This window comes from Tyto alba, unplaced genomic scaffold, assembly GCF_018691265.1.
Source record: "Tyto alba isolate M040663 unplaced genomic scaffold, T.alba_DEE_v4.0 Super-Scaffold_3, whole genome shotgun sequence".
Lineage (NCBI taxonomy): Eukaryota > Metazoa > Chordata > Aves > Strigiformes > Tytonidae > Tyto > Tyto alba.
This window is the reverse complement of record NW_024881304.1, coordinates 3,656,605-3,683,591: the sequence shown is the minus strand read 5'-3', so window position 1 is coordinate 3,683,591 and position 26,987 is coordinate 3,656,605. Positions and strand designations below refer to the sequence as shown.

Genomic DNA, 26,987 nt, shown 5'->3' with positions numbered 1-26,987 from the left:
TCCTGTCTCCCCTCCACCAAGCCCCCCAGGAGGGGATGGGGCCACATACCCTGGCCCCACAGCTCCCTCCTAGGCTTGCCTAGTGGCCTGTAGCTTCCTCACAGCAAGCACTTGCTTCTCAATACTCAGGTGGGGAAACTGAGGCACGAAGATGTGAAGGCTGTGCCCAGCTTTTGTGGGGCAGACCTTGTCCAGTGCTGCCTCTCCCCACCTCTCATCCCCCCCTGGCTGGTGTTTGTCTCCCTCCCCAGGGCATCTCCCCCTCCCACACCGGGACCCGGCACCTCCGGCACCGTGCCATGCCCCAGCTGCAGGGAGACAGTGGTCACGGTGCTCAACAGTCCCCGCATGCTAGGAACCTGGGGTGCTGGGATGGGGAGGGGGGGAAGACAGCAAAGCTGGCTGCGGCCACCCTGGGGGTCCCCACTCTTCCACGGGGCCAGGAGGCGGAGGTCACATCACCCCAGTGACTATGTACAACCTACAAATAAATACCGTCTCCCATGGGAGGGGGGAGCACGTGTGTCTGCGTGCGTGTGTGCGTGGATGTATATATATATATATATATATTTATTTATAGATATTTTTAATATTAAAAGGGGGGAAAAATAGACCACTGTGCTAGCAAAGTCCCTGATGACGGTTTCATGTATGCCCGTAGGTCTCTGGCTGGTGATTCCGACGGTTTCGAGGCTTCTTCTGGTCCTGCTGCTCCTTGGCTTTGAGGCCAGCCAGCGGCTGGGGGGGGCTGGCGGCCGTGTGCCGCCAGTAGCCCTGGCAGTACTGGTCCAGGAGTCCCATTTCAGGTTGGGTGAGGAGCTGCAGCAGGTCCTGGTAGCGGGGAGTGGGGGCACCCGGCAGGCCGGGGGGGGTCTCCGCCTGGACCAGCACGGCGTGGACGGCGCGGCTGCTGAGAACGCGGAGCTGCACCTTGGTCACCGTGTGCTTGAAGTTGTTCTCGGTGGCGGTGCAGGAGTAGAGGCCGCTGTCAGCGAGCTGGAGGGCGCGGAGCAGCAAGCCCTGCTCCGTCCGCAGCACCCGGCCCTCCACCCGCAGCTGCGGGGGGGAGAGGTGGCATGGCTCAGCCGGCTGGCACCCAGACCCCAACCCCCGGGACCCCCCTGTGTCCCCCCGGTGCAGCACCCTACTCTACCTCTTTCCGCCGGTCGCTGTTGTCCTTTTGCAGCAGCCACTTGATGCTGGCCTGGGGTGAGCGGGGCTGGCACTCCAGGAAGGCGGTGCTGCCCTCCACCCCATACTGCACGGCCTCCACTGCGTTCTTGTTAGCTGCAGGGGTGGGCCACAGGCAGCCGGGTCACGCATCTCCGTGCCCCTGCCCCGCTGCCCTCCTGCCCAGCCCACCAGCTCTCTCCAAGGGAGAGCTCCTGTCCACCTCCAGCCACAGGTCTGCCTGCTCCCCAGCCACCCAGCAAGTGTGCTACTCCCCCTCTAGTGTAGCCATGCTTCCACATGGGTGTCCGTCCGTCCGTCCGTCCATCCATCCGTCCATCCATCCATCCATCCATCCATCCATCCACCCACCCACTCATGTTCATCTTCCTCTGAAGTATCTATCTATCCACCCATCAATCTGTGGTCATCTTTCTCCTCACCACATCCATCCATCCATCCATCCATCCATCCATCCATCCATCCATCCATCCATCCATCCATCCATCCATCCATCCATCCATCCATCCGTTCAACCATCCATCTGTCCACACATTCAAATCTGCTCATTCTCCTCAACATATCCATCTATCCATCCATGTTCATCTTACTCCCCAAAGTATCCATCTATCCATCCATCCATTCATCCATCCATCCATCCACCCACGCTTATTTTCCTCCCCATTGTATCCATTCATCCATCCGTCCACCCATCCACCCACCAACCTACCTACATGTGCTCATTCTCATCCCCGATGTATCCATTCACCCATGTTCATCTTCCTCTCCAATTCATCCATCCATCCATCCATCCATCCATCCATCCATGCTCATCCTCTACCTGTATATCCACCCACACAACCATCAATCCACTAAGACATTCATCCTCTCGTGTCCCTCTCCGGTCGCTGCCCACACCCCCTCGCCCTCAGCATGCCCCCCCAGCCACCCCTCCATGCTTGTGGGGCTGTGCCCCACACCTCACCCACCGTTGGAGTTGTAGCCCCGGCACTGGCGGATGGGGTTGCCGTGCCGGACGTCCTGCCGCCGGCTCCGCCTGTGGGGAGGTGGGGGGTGAGTGGGGGAGCCCGGGGCCGGGGGGTCCCTCCCTGCCGCTCTCCCCTGGCCCCCTGTACCTCTTGGAGGAGGCGGAGTAGCGGGTGCAGGCGCTGCCATCCCAGGCGCAGTACGGGTCCCGGGCCAGGCAGCAGTCAGCACAGGCTTCCCCGTACACGTCGCAGCGGTGCAGGGCCAGGTGGGTCACACCTACGGCCGAGGACACGTACAGCTGTTGCTGTGGGGGAACAAGGAGGACAGGATGAGATGCTATCTCGTCCCCACCCCACAAGGACCCCCCCAGAATGAGCTGCAGCCTCCTGGTATGGGGACTGGCTGAGACACCAGAGCCATCTGGGGCCACCTGAGCCAGCCTGCACTGGGGCCACCGCTCCGGTGCTGCGGTGACGCCAGGCAGTGCCGTGGCCAGGCCCACGATGGGATCTGCCCAGGCCTCCGCCACGTGCCATGACTCACCCTCTTGGAGGAGATGGTCATTGTCTTGATGGGTGCTGGCACCTAGACAGGAGCAGGAGTGAAGGAGATGTAGGGCCACCACCTGGCCTGTCGCTGCAGTCCCAAGGTGGGCACCCCAGACCCCCTGCGGGCAGCTGGGGCAAGCAGGGGTGGGCAGGGGGAGATGTGAGGGGGGCAGCAGGCAGGAGGATCAATGCTTGGGGTCCCTCCAGAGCTGGCCAAGGGGTGGCTGGTGTCCCAAGGGGCCGGTTGATGTCCCAAGGGGCTGGTTGGTGTCCCAAGGGGCCGGTTGGTGTCCCAAGGGGCTGGTTGGTGTCCCAAGGGGCTGGTTGGCTGGGGCAAGGACACTCTCAGAGGGTGGAGGACAGGCCAGCTTTTACCTTGAACACCTCGATCTCCTCCAGCATGAGTTCCTCTGTCTCCATGTCATCCCGGGGGAGCACAATGACCTTCTGCACGGTGCCCCGATCTGCAAGACACCACGGTGCCCGGGCACTCAGTGCCACCCCCGGGCACCTGTGCCCTCCCCTCCTGGGAAGGGGGTCCCTGCTGGGGCTGGGGAGAGAAAGGATCCCCCCAAGCCCGTCCCCATCTCTCTCTTGCCGCAGTGGGTGGCTGCGCCTGGGGTGCGGCGTACCGGATCGGGGCACCGTCTGTGGCTAGGGAGCACCACCACCCAGGGCAGGGTGGGGACAGGAGCTTGGGACAGGCACAGGGGGCAGGGGAAGGACCAGGATGGATCGTGGGGGCTCTGGGATGCGTGTTAGAGCAGGGGAAGCACCGGGCTGGATGACGGTGCCTCCAGGATGGGCACTGGGGCTGGGGAAGGACAGGGCTGGCTGCTGGTGCCTCTAGGGTGGGCAACTGGGAAGGGGAGGCACAAGGCTGGATGATGGTGGGCTTAGGATGGGCAACAGGAAGCACGTAGGATGGGCGCTGGGGTCGAGAAAGGATGAGGCTGGTTGGTGGGGTCGCTGGGATGGGCACTGGGGCAGGGGGAGGAACGGGCTGGATGGTGGCATCCCTAGGGTGGGAGGTACCGTGCTGGATCGCCGGCTCCGGGGATGGGAACTGGGCTAAGGGAAGGACCAGGCTGGATGGTGGGGTCTGTGGGGTGGGCACCGGGGCAGGGGGAAGAACCAGGCTGGAGCCTTGAGGAGGGGCAGGGATCTCAGGGCGGGGTCTCAGCCCCTCACCCTGCTCCAGCGTGGCGGAGGGCACCGTGCTCTGGCCAGCCCTGGTGGTGCCCGTGCCCTCCGGGGCCGCGCCGGAGCATGCTGCGTTCCCCGCGGTGCGCGGCGTGGGTACCTGTGCCCAGGAAAAGCACCTCATAGCGCCCGTCTGCCGCGTCCACCTGGTCGACGGCCACGGTGGTGAAGCGGTAGTTGACGTTGGTGCGGACCACCAGCGGCTGGCGGTGGGTGGGGTAGACGGCGTGGTACATCAGCGGGTGCGCGCGCATGAAGTTGATCACTTCGTCAGGGTAGTCCTTGGTTGACTTCATGGATGGGGTGAAGGTCCCCCCGGGGCACTGCGGCACAAACATCACCAGTGCTCGGTGACCCGGTATCCAGGCACGGCTCCGAGGGTGCTGGCTGCTTGGCAGGCGCCAGCTCAACTCCCCACGCGTGCCCGGGGAGGGTACTTACGGTGCCCGGCCGGGGGTAGGGCATTTTGCCTGTGTAGGGCATCCACTGGTAGTTGGGTCCCTCCTTGTGCGCGAAGGGCCCGTTGAAGACCATGCGGATGTCGGCCATGGAGTAGACACACACAGCAGAGCCCTTGAAGACCGACCTGGGAGGAAGGACTTGCTGCCACCCTCCAGCTTGGTGCTGCCCACCACCGTGGCACGACTGGGATCCCCACCCAGTTGGGGTTCCCCCCTTCACTGCTCTGTGCCAGGAGGGTCACACTCACCCCGAAGCAGAGAACACTGCGTAGATAACGGGGTTCTTGGTGTCCTGAGTCTGCTGGATGAAGACGTCCTCTTGGGACAGAAAGATGGGGGTGTCATCATGGGTAAGGTGGGCAGGGACCTCTTGCACCCAGGGACGTCAAGGCAGGGAGGAGAGCAGCACCCCATGGGAGAGTAAGAGGTGGGGGGCAGCAAGGGGTCCTCAGCCCTCCCCAGGGTGCCCCCCAAACCCACAGGGGTGGAGAAGGCCTCTGTCTCCCTCCTCGTCCACTCACGGAGTTCATCGAAGTGCGTTTCGATCCCATCGGGTCCCGGCACGGAGCAGACAAGTCGGGCCTTCAGGAAGGTGCTCCACTTGTTCACGAGGCAGCAGTGGCCCCCGTCGTCATTCTGCAATGGAGGGACCCCCACGCTCAGCCCTGCTTGCCCCCCTGCCCACCCCCCTGCCCGCTGCTCCACCTACCAGGCAGATGCGCCCGATGCGGGAATAAACCCCAGGGCTCAGCGGGGCATCAGCTGACTTCTCTCGGAAGAAGAAGTAGAGCTTGTCGTCATTCCTCTCGCTGCTGTCGGGGATGAGCTGGGCGCGGACGAAGGCCGGGTCTGGAACAGCATGGCACGACAACGTCAGCCCAGCGGCACCCCGTGCCCTGTGCCGCAGCAGGATGCTGAGCCCCCCTCTCCTCTGGCATTGCTCCACTCCTGGAAAAGCACTGCCGTGGTCACAGGGTGAGAGCTGGATCCGGACCAGAGCTGCAAAGGTGGGCTGAGGAACTGGGTCTCTCTGGCAGCCATCAGTGTTCCAGGAGGGGGTCCGAGCATCCCTGAGTTTCCTGGGAGCATCCCTGAGGTGCACAGTGTGGGAAGCTCCAGCAGTTCTATGAGCAGGGTGGTGCAAACTGGTCTTTCCCCCCAGGGAGCAACCACACATCCTGGAAGCTTCTCCGGAAGCTTCTCCCTGCCATCCATCACCCAGTGCCCAGCCTGTGCTGACAGCTCCCCCTCTTCGGGTTACCGCCCCGCCGGCTCCCCGGCCCGGCAGGATCATCCCATCTGCTCTGCTCTGTTTACTCAGCTGCCGCCCCGCGGGCAGGGGTGCTCCGAGGGGGGCAGGATGAACGCTTGGGGTCACCGACTGCAGGCAACATGGTTGACATCTCAGCCCTGCAGAAACCCACGCACGGACTCTGGCAGAGCCAGCCCCATCTCTCACAAGCTGGCTGCTCCCGCTGCCCAGCAAAGCTCCCAGCTCATCTGTCACCACCCCACACAGCTATGCCTCTGCTCTTCTGCCTAGATTTCTATCCACCCATCCACCCACTCATTCATCCATCCATCCACCCACTCATTCATCCATCCATCCACCCACTCATTCATCCATCCATCCATCCATCCACCCACCCACCCATCCATCCATCCATCCATCCATCCACCCATCCATCCATCCATCCATCCATCCATCCATCCATCCATCCATCCATCCATCCATCCATCCACCCATCCATCCATCCATCCACCCATCCACCCACCCACCACCCATCCATCCATCCATCCATCCACCCATCCATCCATCCACCCATCCATCCACCCACCCATCATCTATCCATTATCCATCCATTTACCCACCATACATCCATCCACCCATCCATCATCAGTCCATCCATTCATCCACCCACCCATCCATCCACCCACCCATCCATCCATCCATCCATCCACCCATCCATCCACCCACCCATCCATCCCACACCACCACCTGCCCATGCTGGCTACAGTCTGTCCTGGGAGAAGGACACAGTATGACACGATGGGTCTCATCTCTAGGGCTGGAGCCGTGGGGTCCCCAAAGAACCTGGGCCACCCAAACTCACCATTGAGCCAGCGTGAATTGTACTGGTCTGTCCTCATGGCTGTCTGCTTGCCCATGGTGCGGAAGATGGCTGCGTCCGTGCCCATGAAGTCAATGTAGACACCAGCGTAGAGCTCTTCATCTGCAGAGAGCAGAGATCAGCTGGGGACCCCCACCTAGTCCCATCCACCCACCTTCTCCCACTGCCCTGGGCTCCATCCAGCCCCAGCACCAGCCAGTAGCCACCAGGCAACCAAGAGCCACTGCCTGTGGCCATCCCAGAGAGCTCAGGAGGTTGGCACTGGTCTGTAACCAGGACCCCCACCTCTGCTGGGCCAGGTGCCCAAGGGCTGGACATCCTGGGTGCCCGGCCACCCGCAGCTGGAGCGGGCAGGGGTGGCAGGGGCAGGAGCCTGACTCCCACGGGATATCTGGGCAACGCAGGAAGACAGTGGGAGCAGCTGTCCCAGCTCTCCTGCATGTTCCCTCTGCCCAGCGCAGGCAGTGCTGGCCCTGGGGACCTACAGGACTCACTTATCAACGCAGAGACGGTGTCTACTTTGGGGTCATAGGAACACTTCCCCTTGCCCGACTCCAGCTTGTCTGGCTCCAGATAGAAGATATAATCCTGGAGAAGGAAGCAAATGGAGGAGCTGGTTAGGCTTTCACCCCTCCGTCCCTGTGGCAGCTTCCAAAGCCCAACAGGAGAGGCAGCCTCCTCCGGGATGAAGCCCAGCAGGATGGATGCGGATGGACCACACCAGGGGTCTGCAGGTCTCCTGAGAAGCTGAAGCCCCCACGAGCTACTCCTCCGACGTTGCTGGGTGCTTCTCCGTGCCCTCCACCGCTTGGAGACTTGGCTGAGCTGCCAGGCTGAAACAGGGCATCCATCTCCCAGGTCTGCTTCTGGGCAAACATCTCCCTCCGGCCGCCTCCTCGCTCCAGCCGGCCGTGCTGCACGTCGCCGCTTGGCCGGCTCCCGGTCACGCAGCTCCATCAGCTTCAGCAGGCGGGGCCTGGCCAGTGGCACAGCTCGGCTGTCGGACCCTCCGTTCTCCTCTCACTGGGACACGTTTTCCAGTGGGCATCGTGAGGGTGGCATCGTGGTGAGATGCTGTGCCCGCTCCGGGGGGCGATTTGCCCCACGCCGTTAGGAGCCATCTCCCCGCCGTTGCCTCTGCCTTCCCCACAGCCATCCCTGGCACCGTCATGCACCCCTGGCCAGGGGCAAGACCCACACTGCCTCCAGAGACGCACGCAAAATCTTCTGCTGGTGCCGGCTGGGGTGGCCCAACCAGGTCACCCCTCAACCCTGGAGTGCAGCCCCCCAAAATTGGGTTGAAGCAGCAGCAAGCTAGCACCCATGGGGAGGGACTTTGGGCAACCAAATTGGGCTGGAGGAGCTACCCACTGGCTCCATGCCCTGGCTTTGACGCAGAGGTGACAGACATGGTGGTGGCCACCCTCCGTCGAGAGGCGAGCAGGGTCCTGGCAGAGCCCCCCGGCTCTGGGAAGGGCAGGAGGGGGTGGGGAGCTGGGGTGCTCACTGTGCACATCTTCCACCGCAGGGTTTGCTCACGCCGGCTCCTCCTGGGGCACCTCAGCCCCCCGGAGATAGGCTTCTGCCATCCCCACCGCTGCACCGTGCCACCTGCGCTGCCATCACCGTTGCAAACTGGGCAAAATCAGTTGCTCCCGCACTGGGAAAACCCTTCGCAGGGACAACTTGGCTCTCCGGCGCAGCCCTGGCCCTGGCCACACCATCTCACCTTCCTGGTCAGGCAACCCACGAGCCGCCGCGGTGCCGGCACAGCCGTTTGGCTAACGCGCCTTGAAATGCGTCAGAGCTGCCGGGGAGCGGGTGCCAGCAGCCCCCAGGGAGCCCCCGCTCGGGGCACAGGGAGCCGCACCGGGGAGCTGCTCCCTGCGGATGCTGGGGCCGGATCCGGAAGGGAAGGAGGAACTGGGGGAGCCCTGAGGGGGCTGAAGTGGCACTGGCGCATCCCCAGCTGGCACTGGGGAAGTTGGCACGAGCTGCCCACAGCCAGCAAGATGCTCACAGCCAAGTCTCGCCATCTGCCCCTCTACCACCCGCCCTCGGAGTGGAGGGACCGGGGGGGACAGAGGGTCAGGCGGGGGGGAGCCCCAGGCTGCCCGCGCCCCCACACGCTCCCTGGCCCATGCACTGACCCATGTTAGTCCAGAGGGGCTTGGGGGGTGACACTGTCAGGGTGGGCTGGATGCTGGGTGTCCCCAGAAGCCGGGGACACTGTCGCCTCCCTGAGCCCACCTGCCCGCTGGGACGACACAAGCCCCTCCTGGGGCAAGGTGAAGCAGCTGCTCAGCGATGCTTTTGTAGACCCTACCAAAACACCTTCTGCACATCGCCCTGGCATCCTCCCCTGAACCATTGCGAGCCTCGTGGCTCTGCTGACATGTGGCCCCACTTCCAAGGGACACAGCAAGCCTGGAGCCGGGCAAAGCTGGTGGCGAGGGGGAGAGCCACCGTCCCTGACAGTGTCCCCCGCGGGGGGCCCGTACGCGGCCTGGGAAGAAGGAGTTAGTGAGAAAAGGAGAGCAGATGCCAGGCCGGTGGCAGGAGGATGCTGTGCTGAGAGGGAAGGAGATGGCGGGGATGCCCACGGCACGGGGCGCCCGGCACGGGGGTTGGACACATGCCGGTGGGAAGGAGAAGGAGCCCGCGGCTCCGGCGCGCCCCGGGGGGAGAGGTGGGCACGGCTGCGGCGGGCTCCCAGACCGGTTCCCACCTTGCTTTGTGCTGGTCTCGGGCTGAGGGGGCCGTCGGTGGATCTGCTTTCCCGGCCTCCCGGCTGGCTCGGCGGAAACCCCTGGGGAAAAGGAGCAGGGCAGAGAGTTAGCGCCGGCGGCGGGGACGGACCCCCTGTGGCAGGGGCGGGTGGGGGGATACCAAGAGCTGGGGTGACGGGTGCCTGTGGAGCAGCAGAGCCGTGGTCCCCCTGGGTGGTGCTGGTGGGGGTCCCCGGATGCTCTGGGCCGGGCTGGCCTCCAGCAGGAGCTTTTCCAAGACAGATCCTGCTCTCTCCCGCAGAACTGGGGTGCCCCAGCATGGGGCAGGAGGGAGCGGAGGGGGGGGCTGTCCAAAGTCAGCCAGGTGGGGCTCACACCCCAGGATGCAGAGATGGCACCGGCCACCCAGCTGTGCACCCCGTGCACAGGAGCAGCACCGCGGTGCTGAGCCGCGGCGTGGGGGAGGTTACCGGCACCGCGGGGACACTGGATCCCCCTGTCCCTGTCACGCCGCCGCTGGCTCTGCTGGGGGGGACACGCGACGCTGTCCTCAATTGCACCAGCACCCCTGGTCCTCCTCAAATGCTGCCACTGCCCAATCCGGTCCTAATCCAGTCCCAGTCCAGTCCCAATCTGGAGTGGCCCGATCCACCTCTCGCAGTGCCCGTGCCAGGATTCGGGGGCACTGGGGCAGGTGCCCGTCCTCCACATCCAGCGCCGTGCTCCTCGCTCCGCTCGGGCCGGTGGCACCCAGCTCGCTCCCACCGCCAGAGAGGACACAGCCTGGGACCTGCCACCCCAGCACAGAGGGGGACAGACACCTTGCAGGGCTCGGGGTCCCCTGGGACGCCCACATTGCTACTCGCAGAGACCGGCTCCCTCCCAGGGCTGTCCTGAAAGTGCTCCTCCATCTGCCGCGCACCCAGCCCGCCGGCACATGGCTTCAATATCACCCTCTCGCTGCACGCCGTGGTCCTCGGGACCAGGTGACATCCATCCAGGGATGTCCCCAGCATGGCTGTATGCGCTGGCACAGCCCCTGCCATGGGTCTCCCTGTGCAACGCTGGCGCTGGGCATCCTCCACATCTGTGGCGAGGGGCTCGGCAGCCCGGTGGCGGGTGGGAAGCTTGGGGGGGGGGGGCCACGACATGTCCCTTGCCCCGGTGGAGATCCAGCAGTGGCTGCGGCCGGCGGGGTGGGAGGGCACATCGCATGGAAGCCGGCGTCAGGGTCCAGCCGGGGTGGCCCGGTTCCAGCACGAAGAGAAATCCTCGGTCTGCAGAGACGGCTCGGCCCCGCTCGGCAGCACAGCACCGTTAGTCACAGCCTCCCCCCGGCCTGCTGCTGCCCCCCCCCACCCCTCTGCCCCCCCAAACCTCCCCACACCAGCAGAGCCATGCCGAGCCACCCTCCCGCACCCCGCGGCAGGTCCCACAGCGGCTGCGCCGGCACTGCCGGGCCGGGCACTGGCTCAGCCCCCCCACATCCCTCCCGCCCCTCACCTGGGCTTTGCGCCCGCGGTTGACAAAAGCGCAGATGGGGTTGTAGGCGCCGGTGCCGCACACGTAGAGGTGGGTCCGGTTCCAGGGCTGGATCAGGCGGATGAAGTTGCCGCACTCCCCCTGGGAAGGAGAGGAGGAGGTGCCAACCCCAGCAAGGGGACAGGGGCACCCCCTTTCCCACTGCCTGCCAGCACCCCCCGCCAGACCACGGGGTAGGAACTGGGGAGGGGAGAAAGCAGGCCAAGGACCTGGGAGGGTGGGAGGCTGGCGTGGGGCATGGGATGGCATGGGACACGGCGTGGGGCTATAGATTGGGGTGGGGCCATGGGTTGGCATGGCCATGGGTTGGTACGGATCACGGGATGGCATGGGGCCATGGGTTGGCATGGATCATGGGTTGGCACTGGTTGTGGGATGGCATGTGGCATGAGCCACGAGCTGGCGTGCCAGAGGGCCCAGCCCTGGCTGGCGGGAGGAAGCAGCGTGGGGAGCTCGACCTCCTCCTCGCCCATGAAGCTCCCCAGGACCCGCACGGCTGGGACAGAAGGGGTGGCAGGACACCATGACACCGTGGGGTGCCACCCTCTCCCGGCACGGCTGCAGATGCTGCCACACTACAGGGGATGTGGGGGATGGCTTTTTCAGGGTAGGCTACGAGGACATGAAGCCCCTTCCAGTGCTGGCCACCAGCCCCGCCACCGCTACCAGAAGGGGGTTTGTGGTGGCCACTCACGTTGCTGTTCTTGCCTGACAGGATGCACTCCTCGATCCTCTGCTGGGACGCGGGCCAGTGGATCTGCGGAGACACCAGCCCAAGGGAGACCAAGGCTCCCACCCGGCTTCACCTCTTCCCCACCAGCACCAGCGATGCCCATCGAGCTCTCGCCCTGGCATCCGAAACAGCCCATCGGGTGCCCAGTTGCCCCCCTCCCACCTGCCTCCCCCCAGCCCTGCGGTGGCAGCTTACGATGAGGGGCTCGCGGTTGATGTCGTGGAGGTCCAGTGAGAGGACGTAGTCCTTGCTGCCCACGTACATGCGGTCGTGGTCCTCGTCTTTCAGCAGGATGCGGTAGTCGCTGGAGTTGAGGAGGAAGTTGAAGAAGTGCGCCGTGCCCGTCGCCTTCAGCTCTGCGGGGCAAAGGGGCGGGTGTCAGCACCCCAGGGACCCCCCCCCCCCCCTTCCCCGGTGCCATCCTTGTCCCTGAGTCCAAGCCTGGTCCTGGCTGGAGGATGTCGTGTGAGGGGAGGTGCCCACCCTCCAGCCCCGTGGTGTTCACCTCCCCCTCCATTAGCGCCACGATGCTGCCACCTCTACACAGGACATGGGACAATGACGGAGATGCTTATGGCCAGGTGGGACAACCAAGCGTGGCCAGGGGAGGGGACAGCAGGACCTGGGCTCAGGAGACCCAGCACCCTACAGCAGGGAGTGGAGCTCCCCACTGAGATGGAGCAGGCAGGGGGGTGCTCCTTGGCACCCCAGTCAAAAGCCCGCAGCTCCCAAAATCTCCGGCATCATCCCTCTCCTGCCCTGTGACCCCATGTCCCAGCCAGGCCACTGGCTCCTTGGATGGGGGAGCTGGGACCCCAAGGAGCCAGCTCCTGGGGAGGGGACAAGCCTCTCCCCGCCCCATGTACCCCATCCCCCCCTTGGGAAGTTATTTTTAGCCGGAGTGTGGGAGCAATGAGTGAAAGAGGATAATGAGGGTCATGAATATTCACAAGTGCAATGAGGCAGCCAGATGGAAGGCAGAAGTGCTGCAGATGATGTGGGCCGGTGCCAAGGACCACGTGTCAGGGGCCAGGGCACAGGCAAGACAGAGGACTCTACCCCCATGGGACACTATCTGCCCTGGATGCCACCCCCTTTGGAGGTGCCACCCCCTTTGGGTGCCATCTCCCAGCCATCAGATGCCACCTCCATGGGATGACATATGCCCTGGATGCCACTCCCTTTGGAGGTGCCCCCCCTTTAGATGCCACCAACAGCCATTGGATGCCATTCCGAGCCATCAGATGTGACCCCCCCCCCCCATGGGATGACATCCTCCCTATACGCCACCCCCTTCGGAGGTGCTACTCGCTTCAGATGCCACCAACAGCCATCAGACGCCACCTCTACATGACGTCATCTGCCTCCTTTGAAGATGCCGCTCCCTTTGGAGGCATCACCCCCTTTGGATGCCACCAACAGCCATCAGATGCAACCCCCGGTCACTGGATGCCACCCACATGGGATGCTATCTGCCCCAGATGCCACCCCCCGCCATTGCATGCCACTCCCATGGGATGCTGTCCGCATGAGCATCCCCACCCTGCAGAGCTTGCCCCTCCACGCAGAGGCCTGCCTTGCGCGGGTGCCAGGTGCTGGGGGGCAGCCCCTGGGGGCCCCCCTTTCCCGGGTGGGAGCAAAGCAGGGTCCTGCACGTCGGCAGCGGGAAGGAGCACGCCGGTTTCCAGGCAGGGCCGGGCAGGGCTCCAGCGGCTAGCTGCCGTTCCCAGCCGGGATGCCAAGTGCCTGACCTCCTGCCTCCCAGCCCCACGGGGGGCTGGTAACGTGCCACGGGTGTCCCCAGGGTCCCTTCCTATCATGGGCACCCTGGGGAATAACCCTCTTTGGGGAGCGGGAGGGCCGTGCCCTGCACCCTGGCACCTCGGCGGTGCCAGAGACCCCCTTGCACAGCCCTGGGGACCCCCTGCTTGGCATCCCAGGGGTGGGCTGGGGGGCTGGGAGGGTGGGGACCCACCCTCCTGTTGGCTGGGGCAAAGCGGGGGTCTCCACGGGAGCCCACGCCAAGGGGCCACAGGGGTGCCCAGGCACGGCCAGATCTGTGCCCACCAGTGTCACTGGGAGAACCCACTTTGTCCCCAGCCCCATGGCGGGGCACCCGCAGCCCCCTCGGCCCCACTCAGCCGTGGCGGTGGGGCCAGTACGTGCCAGGGACCACGGGGCGGAACCCGCCAGGGCAGGCTGCGGGAAACGGCGTCACGGGACGTGACATCAGCCCCCCCCTCCTCGGCCCGGGGGTCTGCCGGGGCTGGATGGATGGGGTGAGCAGGGTGGGCACGCGGAGGGGCTGGTGGTTTGGGCTGTGGGCAGGAGGGGGTGCCCCCCGCCACAGCAGAGGTGGGGTGGCGCAGTGCAAAGGATGGGGGGGGCTGCCCACCCGCCCGCCTCACCACACGCTCCTCCTCCTGCCTGACCCATCTGGGCTCCAGATGCGGCTGATGCCGGCTCGCCTGCCACCCGTGACGTCCCCTGTCCTGTCCCACGGTGTCCCCTGCCTGTCCCACAACATCCCCTGCCTGTCCCACAGTGTCCCCTGTCCTGTCCCATGACGTCCCCTGTCCTGTCCCACAGCGCCCTGGGTCCGGTCCCCGCCTGCCCCGCAGCTGCCCCGCTGGCCCGTGCAGCGTGCGTGCGTGCGTGTATAGCGTGTGACACGAGCACACGCCTGTGCCCCACGCAGCACACGTGTGTACATGCGTGTATGGGCCAGAGCTCGGGAGCCAGGGAAGGGCAGGGCGGCTCCGGCAGCGGGGTGACGCAGGCTGGGGTGAGCTTGTCCCCAGCGCTGGGGACATGCTGCCGGGGGTTAAACCAGGCGGGAGCCCCCACGCCAGGACAGCCCCGCATCTGCCACCGCTGCCGGGCCTGGGGACACCACGTCCAACCTCACCGGGGGACACGCTCCCATCCTTGCCCTCCCGTCCCGGCCAGGACCCTGGGGCTGAGCCGGGCAGCACCAGGACACCGGCTGCAGCAGGTCCCACGCCAGCCACGGTCCCAAATATCCCACGTCCATCAGGATGGGCGGCCCCAGGATTCGGCAGAGGATGAGGCCAGCAGCACAAAGGACCCCGGCCCCCCACCGGGGCTCCCATTCAGCCCCCCACGCCCCAGCGATCAGAGGGGACACCCCCAAAGCGGGGCGGTGACGGACCCGCTGCCCCGTGACGCCCTCTCCAAAGGGGACGAAGGGGTGGGCGAGCACCCGCCCCAACCTCTGACCTCCCGAACCGCCACCCCCCGCCCTCCCCGCCTAATCCCCCACTGCCACTGTGCCCCCAAACCTGCCCCCAGCAGCTGCGGGGCGTCCCTGGGGATGAGATGGGGCCGGAGGGCCCCCCCCCCGGGCTGGAGAAGCCTGCTCGTTAGCCGATGCGCCCTGATGAGCAGATATTCCCTCCCGCATCCCTGCTGCCAACACCGGCACCAGCGGAGCTTCCCCGGCTGGCCAGGAGCCTAATCCCATTTTAATTGCCCAGCACCAGAGACACCCGGCACTGGAGCCAGGGTGGCCTTCCAATCCACCCCCTCACCCCCCCTCTTGGGACTCGCCTCCCCAGCATCATTTGGTGGCCTTGGGTGCTGAGATTTAATTACCCTGTGCCCTCGAGCACTGCTGGTGGCCAGGAACTAGTCAGACCCTTGGCCAGAAACAAGGGGCGATGCTGGGCTCTGCAAAGCCAAATTCCCCCCATAATGCCAAATTCGGGCTGAATTTACAGCTCCGGTAGCTGCCCACACCTCCACCCTCGGTGGCTGCCACCACCGTCCCCGGCGGGCAGGGATGAGCGGTCCCTACCCACCACCCATTGGCACGGAGACCAGCACCCACCTCCAAAGCAAGGGTGAGATTTTGGATAAAATCTCCCTGATAAACCGAGCATCCTGGGGAGCTGCTCACCCCACCGCAGCCCCCCAAATCCCCCTGACCCCGCCAGACATCACCAGGGCATCAGCACAAAGAGTTAACGCCATGAAGATCGGAGCCGGTCACCTCCCCAGGTGCACCATGGCTGCGCCTCCCCCCCCCCCCCAAAACCAATTACAGGCGCTCTCACCTAATTAGTTTCTAATTATGGGCTTGTAGCGCATTCAACATAATTAGCATGTAAATTACACGGCATGTTTATATTCAATAACCGCTCTCCCCCCGGCTGGCGGCGGCAGCGCCTTTCGGGAGCCCTTTCTTTCCATGGGCGAATGAATTCACTCCAAATGCCGATGGAGAAGCCCAGCGCTGATCCCAAGGGAGCCCGGCCCAGCAGGGATAAATCCTGGCTCCATCCCGAAGTATTTTATCCCACCAATTTATAAGTGCGCCTCAAATCTGGGGGATGCTCCCCGCTAATTTTTTCCCGGCTTGAAATCTGGGATGCAGCTTTTTGGGTACCCGGTGGAGGGGAGGGATGGGGAGCGATGCCGGGAGAGGGATGGGGAGCTGGATGTGTCCCCTCGCGTGTTTAAAGCATTTGTTGTTATTGGAGCTGATCAAAGAGCTGGGTGGGTTGCCCGATGAAAACAGAATTGCTTATTTGTTTGAGCGTCACTCCGCTACCCCTTGATGGGTTATTTATGATGTAATTAAGCTAATTACATGTAATAAGAGAGTTTCCGTGGCCCCCAGCCAAGCTCTTTTCCCATTTAACCGATTCACAGGTGGGAGGAAACCGAAGCCGTCTTGCCGGGGCTTGGGAGAGATGAAATGGCTCCAGCTCCCGCTCACTGCCTTCCACCCTCGACCATCCCCAGCCCCCCCGGGAGCATCACCCCACGCCGGCACCCGGCACCCAGCACCCGCTCCGCCGGCCCCGAGGCACAGGACAGGTGCTGCAGCCGCCCGGGTCAAATCCCTCGGAATGAAAGCGGGGCCAGCCGGGTTGCTCCCCCCCTCACCATCACCGTCCGGCCAATTGGGCGCAGGCCAAAAAATAACAACAACAACAAAAAAAAAAAGAAAACCCACATTTTTTTTCAGCTGAAAACGCTGATTCATCCCCCGGCGAGTGCCTGCCCGAAGTGCTCGCGGGGGAACGTGCCCCAGTGAGCATCGCTGGTGGGGGGGGACACCCTGACCCCACCAAGCATCACTCTGCAGCGGTGACCCCGGTCCTCACTGGGGAGCTGGGCCAGGGGATGCTCCGGCAGCAGGAAAACCCCCTCAGGAAGGAGCCTGGCTTCAGAAAAAAACACTTTAATCCCTCTAAAAGCAAAGAGCTGAGCTGAAGGGTCCCCACCCGCTGCCTTTGGGGCTTTTTTTTTTTTTTATTTTATTTTTTGACATTATTTTCTTCCGCAGCCCCTGAGAGCAGGGCAAGGCTCTGGGCGGGAAGGCGGTTGGTGTTCCAGGGCATTTGCTCCGTGCCAAAAAGGCGGCAGGAAGGCAGTGGCTGGGGGTGCTGCAGGCAGGGGCCGGCGGCACTGGAGCTGGGGGGGGGTACACACACACACGTGTGCCAGGACCCCAGGAAGGGCCACGCTGGCTGCAGAAAGACCGTCGTTAATTTGAGGGATACCAAGCTTATTAGATATTGCCTTAGGGGGGCTGAAATCGCATGGGGGGTGCTGACGGGGGGGAAGGTTAAGGAGCTTACGGAGCTTTGCAGCCAGAGCCTGGGGGGGCTCAGCCCCAGCAGCAGCCGGTCCCAGCGGGTGGTGGGGGGAACCTGCCATAGCACCCCACCACCCCAGCCAAAGAAATCCTCTTAGGGGTTGCAGGGCTCAGCCTCGTGTCCCCCAGGATGCAGAAGAGAGGACTGCAGCATCCCCCCCACACACACACACACCTTGGAGAGGCCCGAGGAGCAACGTTGGGAGGGGGTGCGACGCACCCCGTGACCCACACCCCGGTGGGGACCGCCGGTGCCAGCTCCCCCAGCGTGTCCCCAGGGCTGGCTGTCCCCCAGCCCTTGGCTCTGTCTGTGCACGTCCCACCCCCCCGTGTCCCCCCCATGTTTATCCCAGCCTGCTGTCACCAAGCGGTGCCCACAGCTGCGGCAGCTTAGGAGGGCGCCTGGGTGGCCCCGGGGACACGGCCCCCTCGCCGGGCTCCTCTCCAGCCATCTGCCACCCCCCCCCCCCCCCGGGCCCCGGATCAAGCGTGCCGATGGCCCCCGGCCACTGGCCGAGATGCCAGCGGCGTGGGAGGGGAAACTGAGGCACGAGGTGGGGAAGAGCACGGTCACGCAGCGGGCGGGCAGCGGAGCCAAGAGGAGACTCTGTGCTTGATTTATTCTTTTTAAAGTGCTTTTTTCTCCGCACCGGAACTGCCCTGCCTCTCACCCGGCCCCTCCCGGCCAGGGCTGCCCCACGGCCAGACCTCTGCACGGTTTTTCCGAGAGGTGCCAGCATGGCTGTTCCCATCACCATGGCGGGAGGGGGGGCAGGGAGCGGCTCCCCCATTGAAGCCCCACGGAGAGCCCTGACCTCGAGGGCTTCCCGCAGTGATGCGGGGCGAGAGCCCACCCTTCCTTCCCGCACGCTTTTCCCACGCCAGACAGGGAGCAGGACACGGAGAGATGAATCACCATCATCATCATCATCATCTTCTGCGTCCTTGTGGTGAAAGCACCAACCTCTCCGGTGCTCGAGCCCCCGGCACAGAGGAAGGCCTGGAGTGGAGGGGGCCGCAGGATGTGTACAGGAGAGGAGGGGGGGAATTGTTAGCAAGGAGATGATTAAAAATATCCACCCTATTTCTGGCCGGCACTGGGCTGGGATCTGGGAAGAGCTGTTGGCAAAAAGGAGCCGTGCCGGAGCCGCTCCCAGCACTGTTCTTTCCGTGCTGGTCACCTTCCTCCCACCAACACACGGACAGGAAAGCCTTGAGAGGAAGGACAGACGGACAGGGACCATAAGGGTCACGAGATTAGGGGGAGGACCGGGGTATGACCCTCCCTAGCCCATCACCCTGCACTGAGGTGAAGAAGCTGAGCTCCAGCCCTGTTCCTATTGCTTCGGGGTTTTTTTTTTGTTTTTTTTTTTTTGTTTTTTTTTTTATAAAGCACTCAGAGACGATGAGGCTCCGTGGAGGATGACGCAGGCCCCGGGGAGCTGCGACAAACCTCCGGCGCGCGATAACAAGCAAAGGCAAACAAACCCAGAGACGCTCCCGGGGCTGGCGGGGCTCCAGGCAGCGCGGCCGAGGCGAGGCGTCGCGGAGGGGGTGTGTGGGGGGGGGGAACAACACAACGCCGGGACACGGCAGCTCCCGCCAGCACCGCTCCTTCCCCAGCACCCCGCCGGGCACCGGCGCGAGGCCACTGCCGCCTCGGTGCCACCGGGCAGGGCCTGCGCCCAGGGATACTGCTGGAGGGGGTGTGCACCCCATCCCCAGCGCCATCCCTCCGGCCATGCCCGCACCCACGGCCCTCTGCGGTACCACGGCCACGTCCCTGCAGGCCAGCCCAACTCATCACACCAGTGTCCCACACGCCCAGCTCCCATCACGCCCAGTCCCACCGCCTGCAGCTGCCCTGGGGGGATTTGGGGCTGGGGATTTGGGTACCAGCCCTGGCTCCCCACATGAGAGAGCGTGGCTGGGAAGCGCCGCTGCCACCCCATCTCACAGCCCCACGGCCTCGAGGAAGTCACGCACAGATTATTGACACAGGAAAGCTGCTTACCAGCAGCTCGGCGTGCGGCTCCCGGCCGGCCCCTGAGGAAGACCCTGGGATAATTTTCTGATGCTGCTGCAAGAGCGTGGGCAGGGAAGGGGCGAGCGGCATCCCTTCCCCATCCTGGTGTGCTCGGATCTGGCACACCACCAGCATTTCTCCTCTGTGAGCAATTGTGAACTGGCCCTTCTCCCACCGCAAATCTCACCTCTGGGTAGCGGGGGGCAAGGGGAGCCCTGCCAGACCACCCCAGGCAGGAGGGAGAAGGACTGGAGATCCCGAGACGGGCCCTTGGGTGACACTCCTGAGTCCCCTGGGCACAGCCAGGGACCTCTACTCCACCAATTCGGGGCCAAAAAAACCCAACCCCAAACCAGCCCCGACCCTGCAGCACAGCAGGCTGAACTGTGCTTATCTGGAATTAATCCCGTTCCCGGGGGCACGCCAGTGGCTGCGGGATGGTGACGGGCATTAACACACACCTCACTGGGACGGCGGGCGCCGGGTGCAGCCGGGGCTTCGCCGGAGCCTGCCCTTGCGAGGAAGAAATGCTCTGAGCAGGGACGAGGGACGCATCCCCGAGCGGGAAATGGCAGCAGCCAAAGTGCCCCAGCAGCCCCCCAAAAACCCTCTGAAACAGCCTTTTGGAGAGGAAAGCGGCGCCTGCCACGCGGGGAGGAACCGCTCACTCCTTTCCAGCCTGGACTTGTCCCCAGACTCTTCATACCAGCCATTTTTCCTGCTGAGCCCAGCCTTTAACGCCAGCGGCTCGCTCTGCCCGCACCATGTTCGCCATCAGCCCCCCCCAGCCCCCCCCCCGGCCCCGAGCCCCTGTGCCCACCACCAGCTCTGCCCCCGCGCCGGTTGGGGACGTGACTGGAGGGCAAAGTCACCGGGGACGGCGCGGCAGGGGCGCAGGCAGCACGGCCCCGGCTCTCCCGGGGGGGGGGGGCAGACATGAGGCTCCGTGTGCGTGTCACCCCCCCTACACGTGTCCCCAGGCTGGGACGTGTCCCGGCGGGGCCCAGGGCGATGGCAGGACCGAATACACCGTGCTGGCAGGGGCAATTTTTGTTCCGCTCCTCGAGGTTTGCAACCCCGAGCCCTGCCTCGTCATCCCCCAGCCCGCCCCCTCTCAGCATCCCCGCGGCAGAAGCTCAGGACCAACCTCTCTGCCAACGTGCACCCCAAAGCTGGCCCGGGGAGGGGGGGGGAGGTGGGGGTTCCCCCAGCTCCCAGAGTGGGCTGGGTGGGTTGGGCAACCCCGGTACCAAAGGGTTAAGCCCCTTCCCCCCACCCGGCATCCCCCCCTCCTGCCTCTTGCCGGCTCCCTGCCAGCTCTCAGGCGTTAATACCAGCTGGGGGGGGTCGGGGTGGCATCAAGCTGCTGTCTGGACTCGGGCTGCTGCTGGAGACGGGGGGGGGCCGCTCCCGGCACCTCAGCACCCAGCTTTACCAGATGGAGGGAGCCACCCACCCACGAGGGGAAACATATTGAGGTGACTGGGCAGGCTACCAGCCCCTCCCAGACTGGTGGGGGGGTGGCAGACTGGGAGCTCAGCCACAGTGCGATACAGATCCCCACGGAGATTTCTGGGGGTGCAGCCTGCTGATGCCTCCCCACCCCGGGTGAGGAGGAGGAGGAGGAGCAGCAGCCTGGACTGGGTTGCCCCCGGTCTCCACCACCTTCTTGGGATCCCACCCTGCCCCCCGCTGACTCCCCCCCCCCGCCGGGCTCTTACCTTTGAAGGAGAGCTGGACCCTCGGGGTGGCGAAGCCGTGGTCCTTGGCGTGGGCGGCCCGCCAGCCCAGAGTCAGCAGGGTGGCCCAGAGGAGGACGCCGACCACGGGCATGGTGGGCACACTCCTCGGCGCCGAAGTCAAGGGGAGTCCGGGGGGGGGGGAGGAAGGGGGGGGCCGAGCCTGCCAAAGAGGGGAAAGGGGGGAGGGACGTCAGTTTGCTGCACCCACCATCCCCTCCGGGGAGGGGGGTACAAACCCCACATCTCCCCATCCCGCTCTTCATCACCCGCCGGCACGCAGCATCCTCCAGGGAGGGCTGGGAGACAGCCCTGGGGTGGGGGGGCTCAGCTGAACCCCACTCCACAGGCTGGGGGGGGGATGGGGTGGGGGGGGCAGCAATCGGGGGTGCCTAGCCTCACCTCACCAAGCCAAGCGTGCAGGGCGAGGCGAGCGTGGCGGCGAGCACCGCTGCAGCGTGCTCCTCCACCCAAGCCGGCGAGCCTTGCCCAGGTGAGGAGCATTCCTCCTCGCCCCCCCCCCCCCCCCCCCCCCCAGCCTGCAGCTTCCCCACCCCGCCAGGCTGGCTCCCCCCACCCTGGCACCCAGAGGGGTCCCATCCCCAGCCCCCTCCTCCCCACCTCTCCTCCCAGCCCCCAGCAAAGCCACAGCGAGCAGAGCTGGGATCAAATCTTTCCAACATGAAGGAAATCTGGACTTCATTATTCCAAGAACGTACAAAAAAAAAAAAAAAAAAAAAAAAAGGATTTTTTTTTTTTCATAAATAAAAGAGGAAGAAAAAGAAGAAAAAAAAAAAAAAAAAAAAAAGCCCTGCCTGTGTGCCAGGCAGCTGGACTCCCTGGGGCTCCGGCACTGAGCGGAGTCCGCCAAGCTGCCTCCAGCGAGCTACACACGCACCCCGGCACGGCACGGCACGCAGTGCCCCCGGTGTGCCCCACTGCCCCTCCCAGAGAGGGTCTGTCCCCTCGGGCCCAGGTCCCTCTCCCCAGGCAGCACCCCCCTGGGGGGCTCCAGGAGGCTGGGGCAGGATTTGGGAGGAGGCCTGCGGTGGGAAGCTCCTCGCGTCCCCAGGGAGCTGCACGCCTGGGGTGGGATGCGCTGCGCTGTGGTACCCGGGTGGTCTCGGGGAGCCCCCAGCCAAAGGGGCTCTGCGCCGCGGGGACGGGCGCTGACTGCCAGCATGCTGCACCGGGGGGAGGTCCCCGCCGTGCCACCCCCCCCACGGGGACATGCCCTTCACGGTTCTGCCACCGCACAGCCCCACAGGGGATGGGCACACACCAAGGTGCCGGGTGGATGGCCGGGAACCCTTCGGGGCACCCCAGGAGAGGGATGATGAGCTGCAAGGGGGGGCGATCCCGCACCTCCAGGCTCTGCCCACAGCCCACCTGGGGGGGCCGGCCACTCCCCCCCGGGGGTGCACAGCACCCACGCTGCCGGCCCCAGCCCCGAGCGGGACAAGGGCAGCAGTACGCCACGGCCCCTCCGACACGCTTCCTCGAGCAGCGGGGCAAGACCCAGAGCGCGGCGACACTGCCGTTCCCTGGGGTTCCATTTTTTTTTCTTTTTTTCCCCTCACTCTTGCCTCTGGAGTCAGTAAATATTTCGATTTTCTCCTCTCCCCCTGCGCACATCCAGCTCTGCTCCATTGTACTGGCATTCAGTCCCCTTCCAGGCTGCCCCCCCCTTCTCCCACCCATTCCCAGGCTCTGCCCTTCCCATCAGCGTCGGGCCGGGACAGCCCGAGCCCCCAATTCCTCCGCCAGCCAAAACTCCAGTTGGTTGCACTTAAATAACCACCCCCCCCCCCATCCAAACCTCCCCCCTCTCCCCGGCAGCTTTAGGAAATAATTCTGGCAAATCCCACTATTGCATTTGGATGGAGCGGCGTACGCGTCAGAGACAGGGAGCGAGATGGCAAACAAAGGAAAAGAGGGAGAGGAGGGGAGCGCAGCGAGCGCAGGGCGAGGAGGGGGGGAAAGGGCCGGCGGCGAGCGGGGGGCACCCAGGGCCAGCCAGGAAAGGCAAATTCCAAGGAAGCAAAAAGGGGAAACGGCCCATTGGAGCGCACCTTGGCTGGGAAATCTCTATTTCCAGGGTCATCTGTGCTCTGGAGAAACTGGGAACTCCAGGGGAGAGCGGCCACGTTCCTCCCCCACCCCCGGCACCCGGGCTGGCTGGGGTTGGGGTGCTTTTTTTGGCAATTAAAGTTTGGCCATTGCTGGTGCTGCTGCAGGAAGATCAAAATCCTGCTTGGCTTTATTCCCCCTCCCCAGGAGGGTCAACTGAGCACCGCTGAGCTGAAGCGATTAGGGAAAGGTTTTCTCGGCTGGAATAGGGACTCTTTTGGGGGCCCAAGACCCCAGGGCTGAGGGGGTGCCTTGGGGGGCTCAGAGGTAGGGCTGCCCACACGCCTGGTCCCAGCGGCCCTCAGGAGCGAGCCTAGTGAGCAGGAAACGTTTTGGGAGGGAAAAGAAATACAGGCAGGATGGGCAGTGGGAGGTGGGGGCAAAAAAAAAAAAAAAAAAAAAAAAAAAAAAAAAAGGAAATAAAATAATAATGCTAATTGTCCATTGTGGCCCCTTGCACCCGGGAAATAACTTTGCACAACTTTGCGCCGCCGGCCCTCCGGCACGCCTGGCCTGTCCCCAGGGAGAGCCGTCTGTCCCCTGCTCCCCCGGCGCGCTGCCCTCCCCACACCCCCAACCCGCTGGGGCGGGGGGTCCCACCGGGGCGGGGGGTCCCACTGGGGCGGGGGGTCCCACTGGGGCGGGGGGTCCCACTGGGGCGGGGGGTCCCACCGGGGCGGGCTTTGGCTGCCTGCTCCACAGTGCTGGGGCGGGGGGGCTGTGGTGTGTGTGCCCCCTAGCACCCCTTCCTTGGGCACCCACCGGCCGCCGAGCCCTGCCGCAGCCCCCCCCGCCCCCGGAGCTCCCTGCCAGCCCCCGTCCCCTGCCCGCACCGTGTCCCCCGGGGACCGGCCCCCCGCCCCGAGTGGGACTGGGGCGCGCCTGCCCGGCCGCGGACTCCCGGGAATAGAGGGTCCGGCAGGGCGGGGGACGAGCAGAGACACCCCCGGCACCGCGGTATCGCCCCCCTGCGAGGCGCGGGAGCGTGTGTGTGTGTGGTGGTGGTGGGGGGGGGCGTGTGCTGCAAAGCACCCACTGTCGCCGCCAGCTCAGGGCAGGGGTCCCAGCACCGGAGCGCACCCCCACCCCACCCCACCCCACCCCCGCCTCACCTGCCCCGCTTCACCGGCAAGTTGCGGCGGGGTTTGGCTGGGGGGTGGGGGGGGAGACACGGACACAGACACGAGTTCCGAGTGGCGGAAAGTTTTCCCGGGGCGCCCTCCCCGCCGGGCCCCCGCTCCGCCGCCCGCCCCCCCCCCCCCCCCCGCCCCTTACCTCTGCGGGGGTCCCGGCGGCTGCGGGGCGGGGGGGCGTGGAGCGGAGGGCGGCGGGGGCTCAGCGCCGCGCCGGGCACCCGCGGCCCCCCGCCATCTCGCGGCCGCGACTGCCGCCGCGGCCCCGGCCCGTGGAGCGGCGGGGCGGGGCGGGGCGGGGCGGGGCGGGGCGGGGCGGGGCGGGGCGGGGGGCGGGGCCCCGGCTGGGAGTCGCGGAGTGTGTCTGTGTGTGGGGGGGGGGGTATCGTTTGCATAGCCCCGCCCACCGGCACCGCCCACCGCCCCGGGGCCGCCGGTTCGAGCCCCGCCGCCGCCCCCGCTCACCTCCGGCGCCGGCCTTTTGTTGCTCCGTGCCGGCGGCGCCCCGCCGTGCGAAGCCGCGGGGGGCTCGGTTGGCCTCCGGCGCCCACCACCCTCCCGGCGGCCCCGCGAAGGAAGCGAATAAATAAGCGCCGTCCCTCCTTTGTCTGCCGAGCCGGGCGGCGGGGGGCGGCCCGGGGCGGCGGGAGGCAGCGGGGAGCAGAGCCCGGCCGAGCCGGCGGCTTTGTGAGAGCTCCTGCTCCGGCGAGAAACCGCCTCCCACACACGACAACTCCTTGGGCAGGGAGCGGGTCTCCTTTCTCCGGCCCCACCCCGCTCACCCCCCTCGGTGACCCCCGGCCCTCAGCCCAGGGGATACAGGTGATCCCTGCCCTCATCTGAGCCCCCGGCATCCCCCCTGCCCCGGGACCTACCGGCTCCTGGGTGATCCCTGCCCAGCACCGATCCCTCGGCATCCCTCTGCTCCCGGATCTACTGGCCCCTGGGTGATCCCTCCCCTGGACCAGTCCCCCCCCAGCACCCCCCTGCCCCTGGCTGGCCCCTGCCCAGCGCCGTTTCCCCTGCACACCGCAGCGTGCTTCCCTCCAAGGCAGCGACTGGCAGGTGCCATGAAGCTGAACCCCGTAACTCTGCCCTGGTCCTTCCTTGCCCTGAACTGGGCACCTCAGAGCCCATCAGTTGCCTCAGCTCCCCTGCTCTGCTCCCGCCAGCCTGGGGGCCTCTGCAGTGCTGCCTGCTAAGGCAGGAGCTGCCTCCTCCCCTGGCTACGGCTACAACCCCCCTTCAAACACCCCCATGCCCCCCATCCTAGCAACACCTCTCTCCTTGCCTCAGAGGTCCCATCCACAGGTTTACCCCCTCTCCTTCTGCTACCCTGCTCCCACGCGGGGTAACGAGGCATTAAGGATGCTGAGAAAGCACAAAAAGGGATGCTGGAGGGGAAGGTGCCCTGATCTTAGACCCATCACGTGGGTGGGTAGGCCTGGGCTGTCCCCCCCCCAGGGTGTCTCCGAGCCAGGATCGTCAGGCACAAGCAGGGCAAGGGGGAGCCAGGGTGTCCCCAGCACATGATCCATGGGGCTGAAAACAGTAGACACCCACAAGCGGGCATTGGTGCTGGAGCAATTCCTCCCCTGAGTGCAGCCCCCTGCTCTGTCCCCGTGCCCCTCCATCCCCCCAGTAACACCACAGGGAGAGGGGGCAGTCTGCGGGGCAGGGTCTCTAGCTGGGCAGGGCCACCTTGTCACTCTTTCCTAGGGATGGCTCCTCTGAAACAAGTAGGCTCCATCCTTCACCCTCACGCTTCTCTTCTGGCTTTCTCTGAAAAAATAGGTGTTTGTTGCCAGCTTCTCATCGCCGGCTACCGGTGTGCAGGAGAAGGCAGCCGCAAAGGCCCCAGTCAGCAGTACAAATAAATGGCCCGAAACATGATACGCAGGAGCTTCCTGGGATAAAAGAATTTCTAAGGAGAGGTTTTATTTTCCCCTCAGAGCCTCAGTCTCTCATGGTCTGGTCCAAACACAAAGGCTGTCCTGAATTTCCTGTCTCTCTTTCCTCGCAGCTGGCGAGTTGGGCGATGCTTTGGGGCACCCTCAACTCGTCACGCGGGGCTGTGGCAGTGGCAAGTCACCTGGCCTCTCCAGGCTCACGGCATCCCTGGGTCACCGGGCTCCAGCGCAGCCTCCTTCCCCCCCGGCTGCAGTTCTGGGGGTGGTGACACACATTTGGCAGTGAATTAAACTGGGGCAGCTGCAGCCATAGGCTTCTCTCAGCCACTCCATACCACACACCCCCTGCTACCTGCCTGGTGCTGGGGGGGGGGCTGCAGGTGCTTCCTCGAGCTGCGGTGGGGTGACACTAGGCAGGAAAGGGGGTGTCCAGCCCTGTCCCAGGCCACCCTCCCAGGATCTGCACCCCAGAATTGGTGGGGGGGTTCCTGGAGACCTGCAAAGGAGCCAGAGCAGTGCAGCTCAGTCCCCACCATCCCTTTCCTGTCCCCATGAATGCTGGCTCCCTGGCACAGAAGAGGTCTTGGCCCCACCCGGTGTATCATTAACCCAGAACAGAGCCATTAATGGCCTGACTCTCCCAAGTCCCCGAAGTTATAAATCAGCCTTCCCTGTAACTTCCTTCTCCCCTGCTACAGTTTAAGCCTGTGGCTTCCTGTCCTAATTAACCATTGAGGTTAATTGGCCCCCAGCCTCTTTACACCTCCAAGCCTCTCTGAGGGGTGGGTCACTGCATCCCCCACTCGTGCACTGACCCTCGGACCCTTCCCCTCACCGCCAGCTCTCCCCCCAGCACCAGGGATGGGAAGCGCCGACACGGCCGCATTCATGCCACTGCTGAGGGCGACTGCCCGC

At 65.0% G+C, this 26,987-nt stretch overlaps 1 protein-coding gene across 2 annotated transcripts; it reads right to left on the bottom strand.

Annotated features, from left to right (window-relative positions):
* Nucleotides 1-569: 569 nt before the first annotated feature.
* Nucleotides 570-24,488, bottom strand: LOC104367331 (semaphorin-3F). Of its 2 annotated transcripts, XM_042799693.1 has the most exons (19): nucleotides 24,305-24,488; nucleotides 20,882-21,062; nucleotides 11,704-11,864; nucleotides 11,470-11,532; nucleotides 10,737-10,856; nucleotides 9,233-9,313; nucleotides 6,999-7,092; nucleotides 6,487-6,606; nucleotides 5,082-5,221; nucleotides 4,894-5,008; nucleotides 4,621-4,690; nucleotides 4,353-4,497; nucleotides 4,012-4,234; nucleotides 3,084-3,172; nucleotides 2,704-2,745; nucleotides 2,307-2,464; nucleotides 2,160-2,227; nucleotides 1,154-1,287; nucleotides 570-1,056 (listed from the first exon to the last, which is right to left on the bottom strand). In XM_042799693.1, exons 2-19 carry the CDS (start codon nucleotides 20,991-20,993, stop codon nucleotides 646-648), a joined length of 2,346 nt encoding a protein of 781 aa, XP_042655627.1. In that variant the 5' UTR covers nucleotides 20,994-21,062; nucleotides 24,305-24,488; the 3' UTR covers nucleotides 570-645. The 2 variants fall into 2 exon arrangements, with proteins under 2 accessions (XP_042655627.1, XP_042655628.1); XM_042799694.1 differs by lacking the exon at nucleotides 9,233-9,313.
* Between the last annotated feature and the right edge of the window lie 2,499 nt (nucleotides 24,489-26,987).

Coding starts and splice junctions, on each gene's coding strand:
- LOC104367331 (XM_042799693.1), bottom strand. CDS start 20,993: ATGCCCGTGGTCGGCGTCCTCCTCTGGGCCACCCTGCTGACTCTGGGC. Junction 7,093..9,232: donor CGAGACCAGCACAAAGCAAG/GTGGGAACCGGT, acceptor TTCCTTCTCCAG/GATTATATCTTCTATCTGGA. Junction 1,057..1,153: donor ACAGCGACCGGCGGAAAGAG/GTAGAGTAGGGT, acceptor TCCCCCCCGCAG/CTGCGGGTGGAGGGCCGGGT.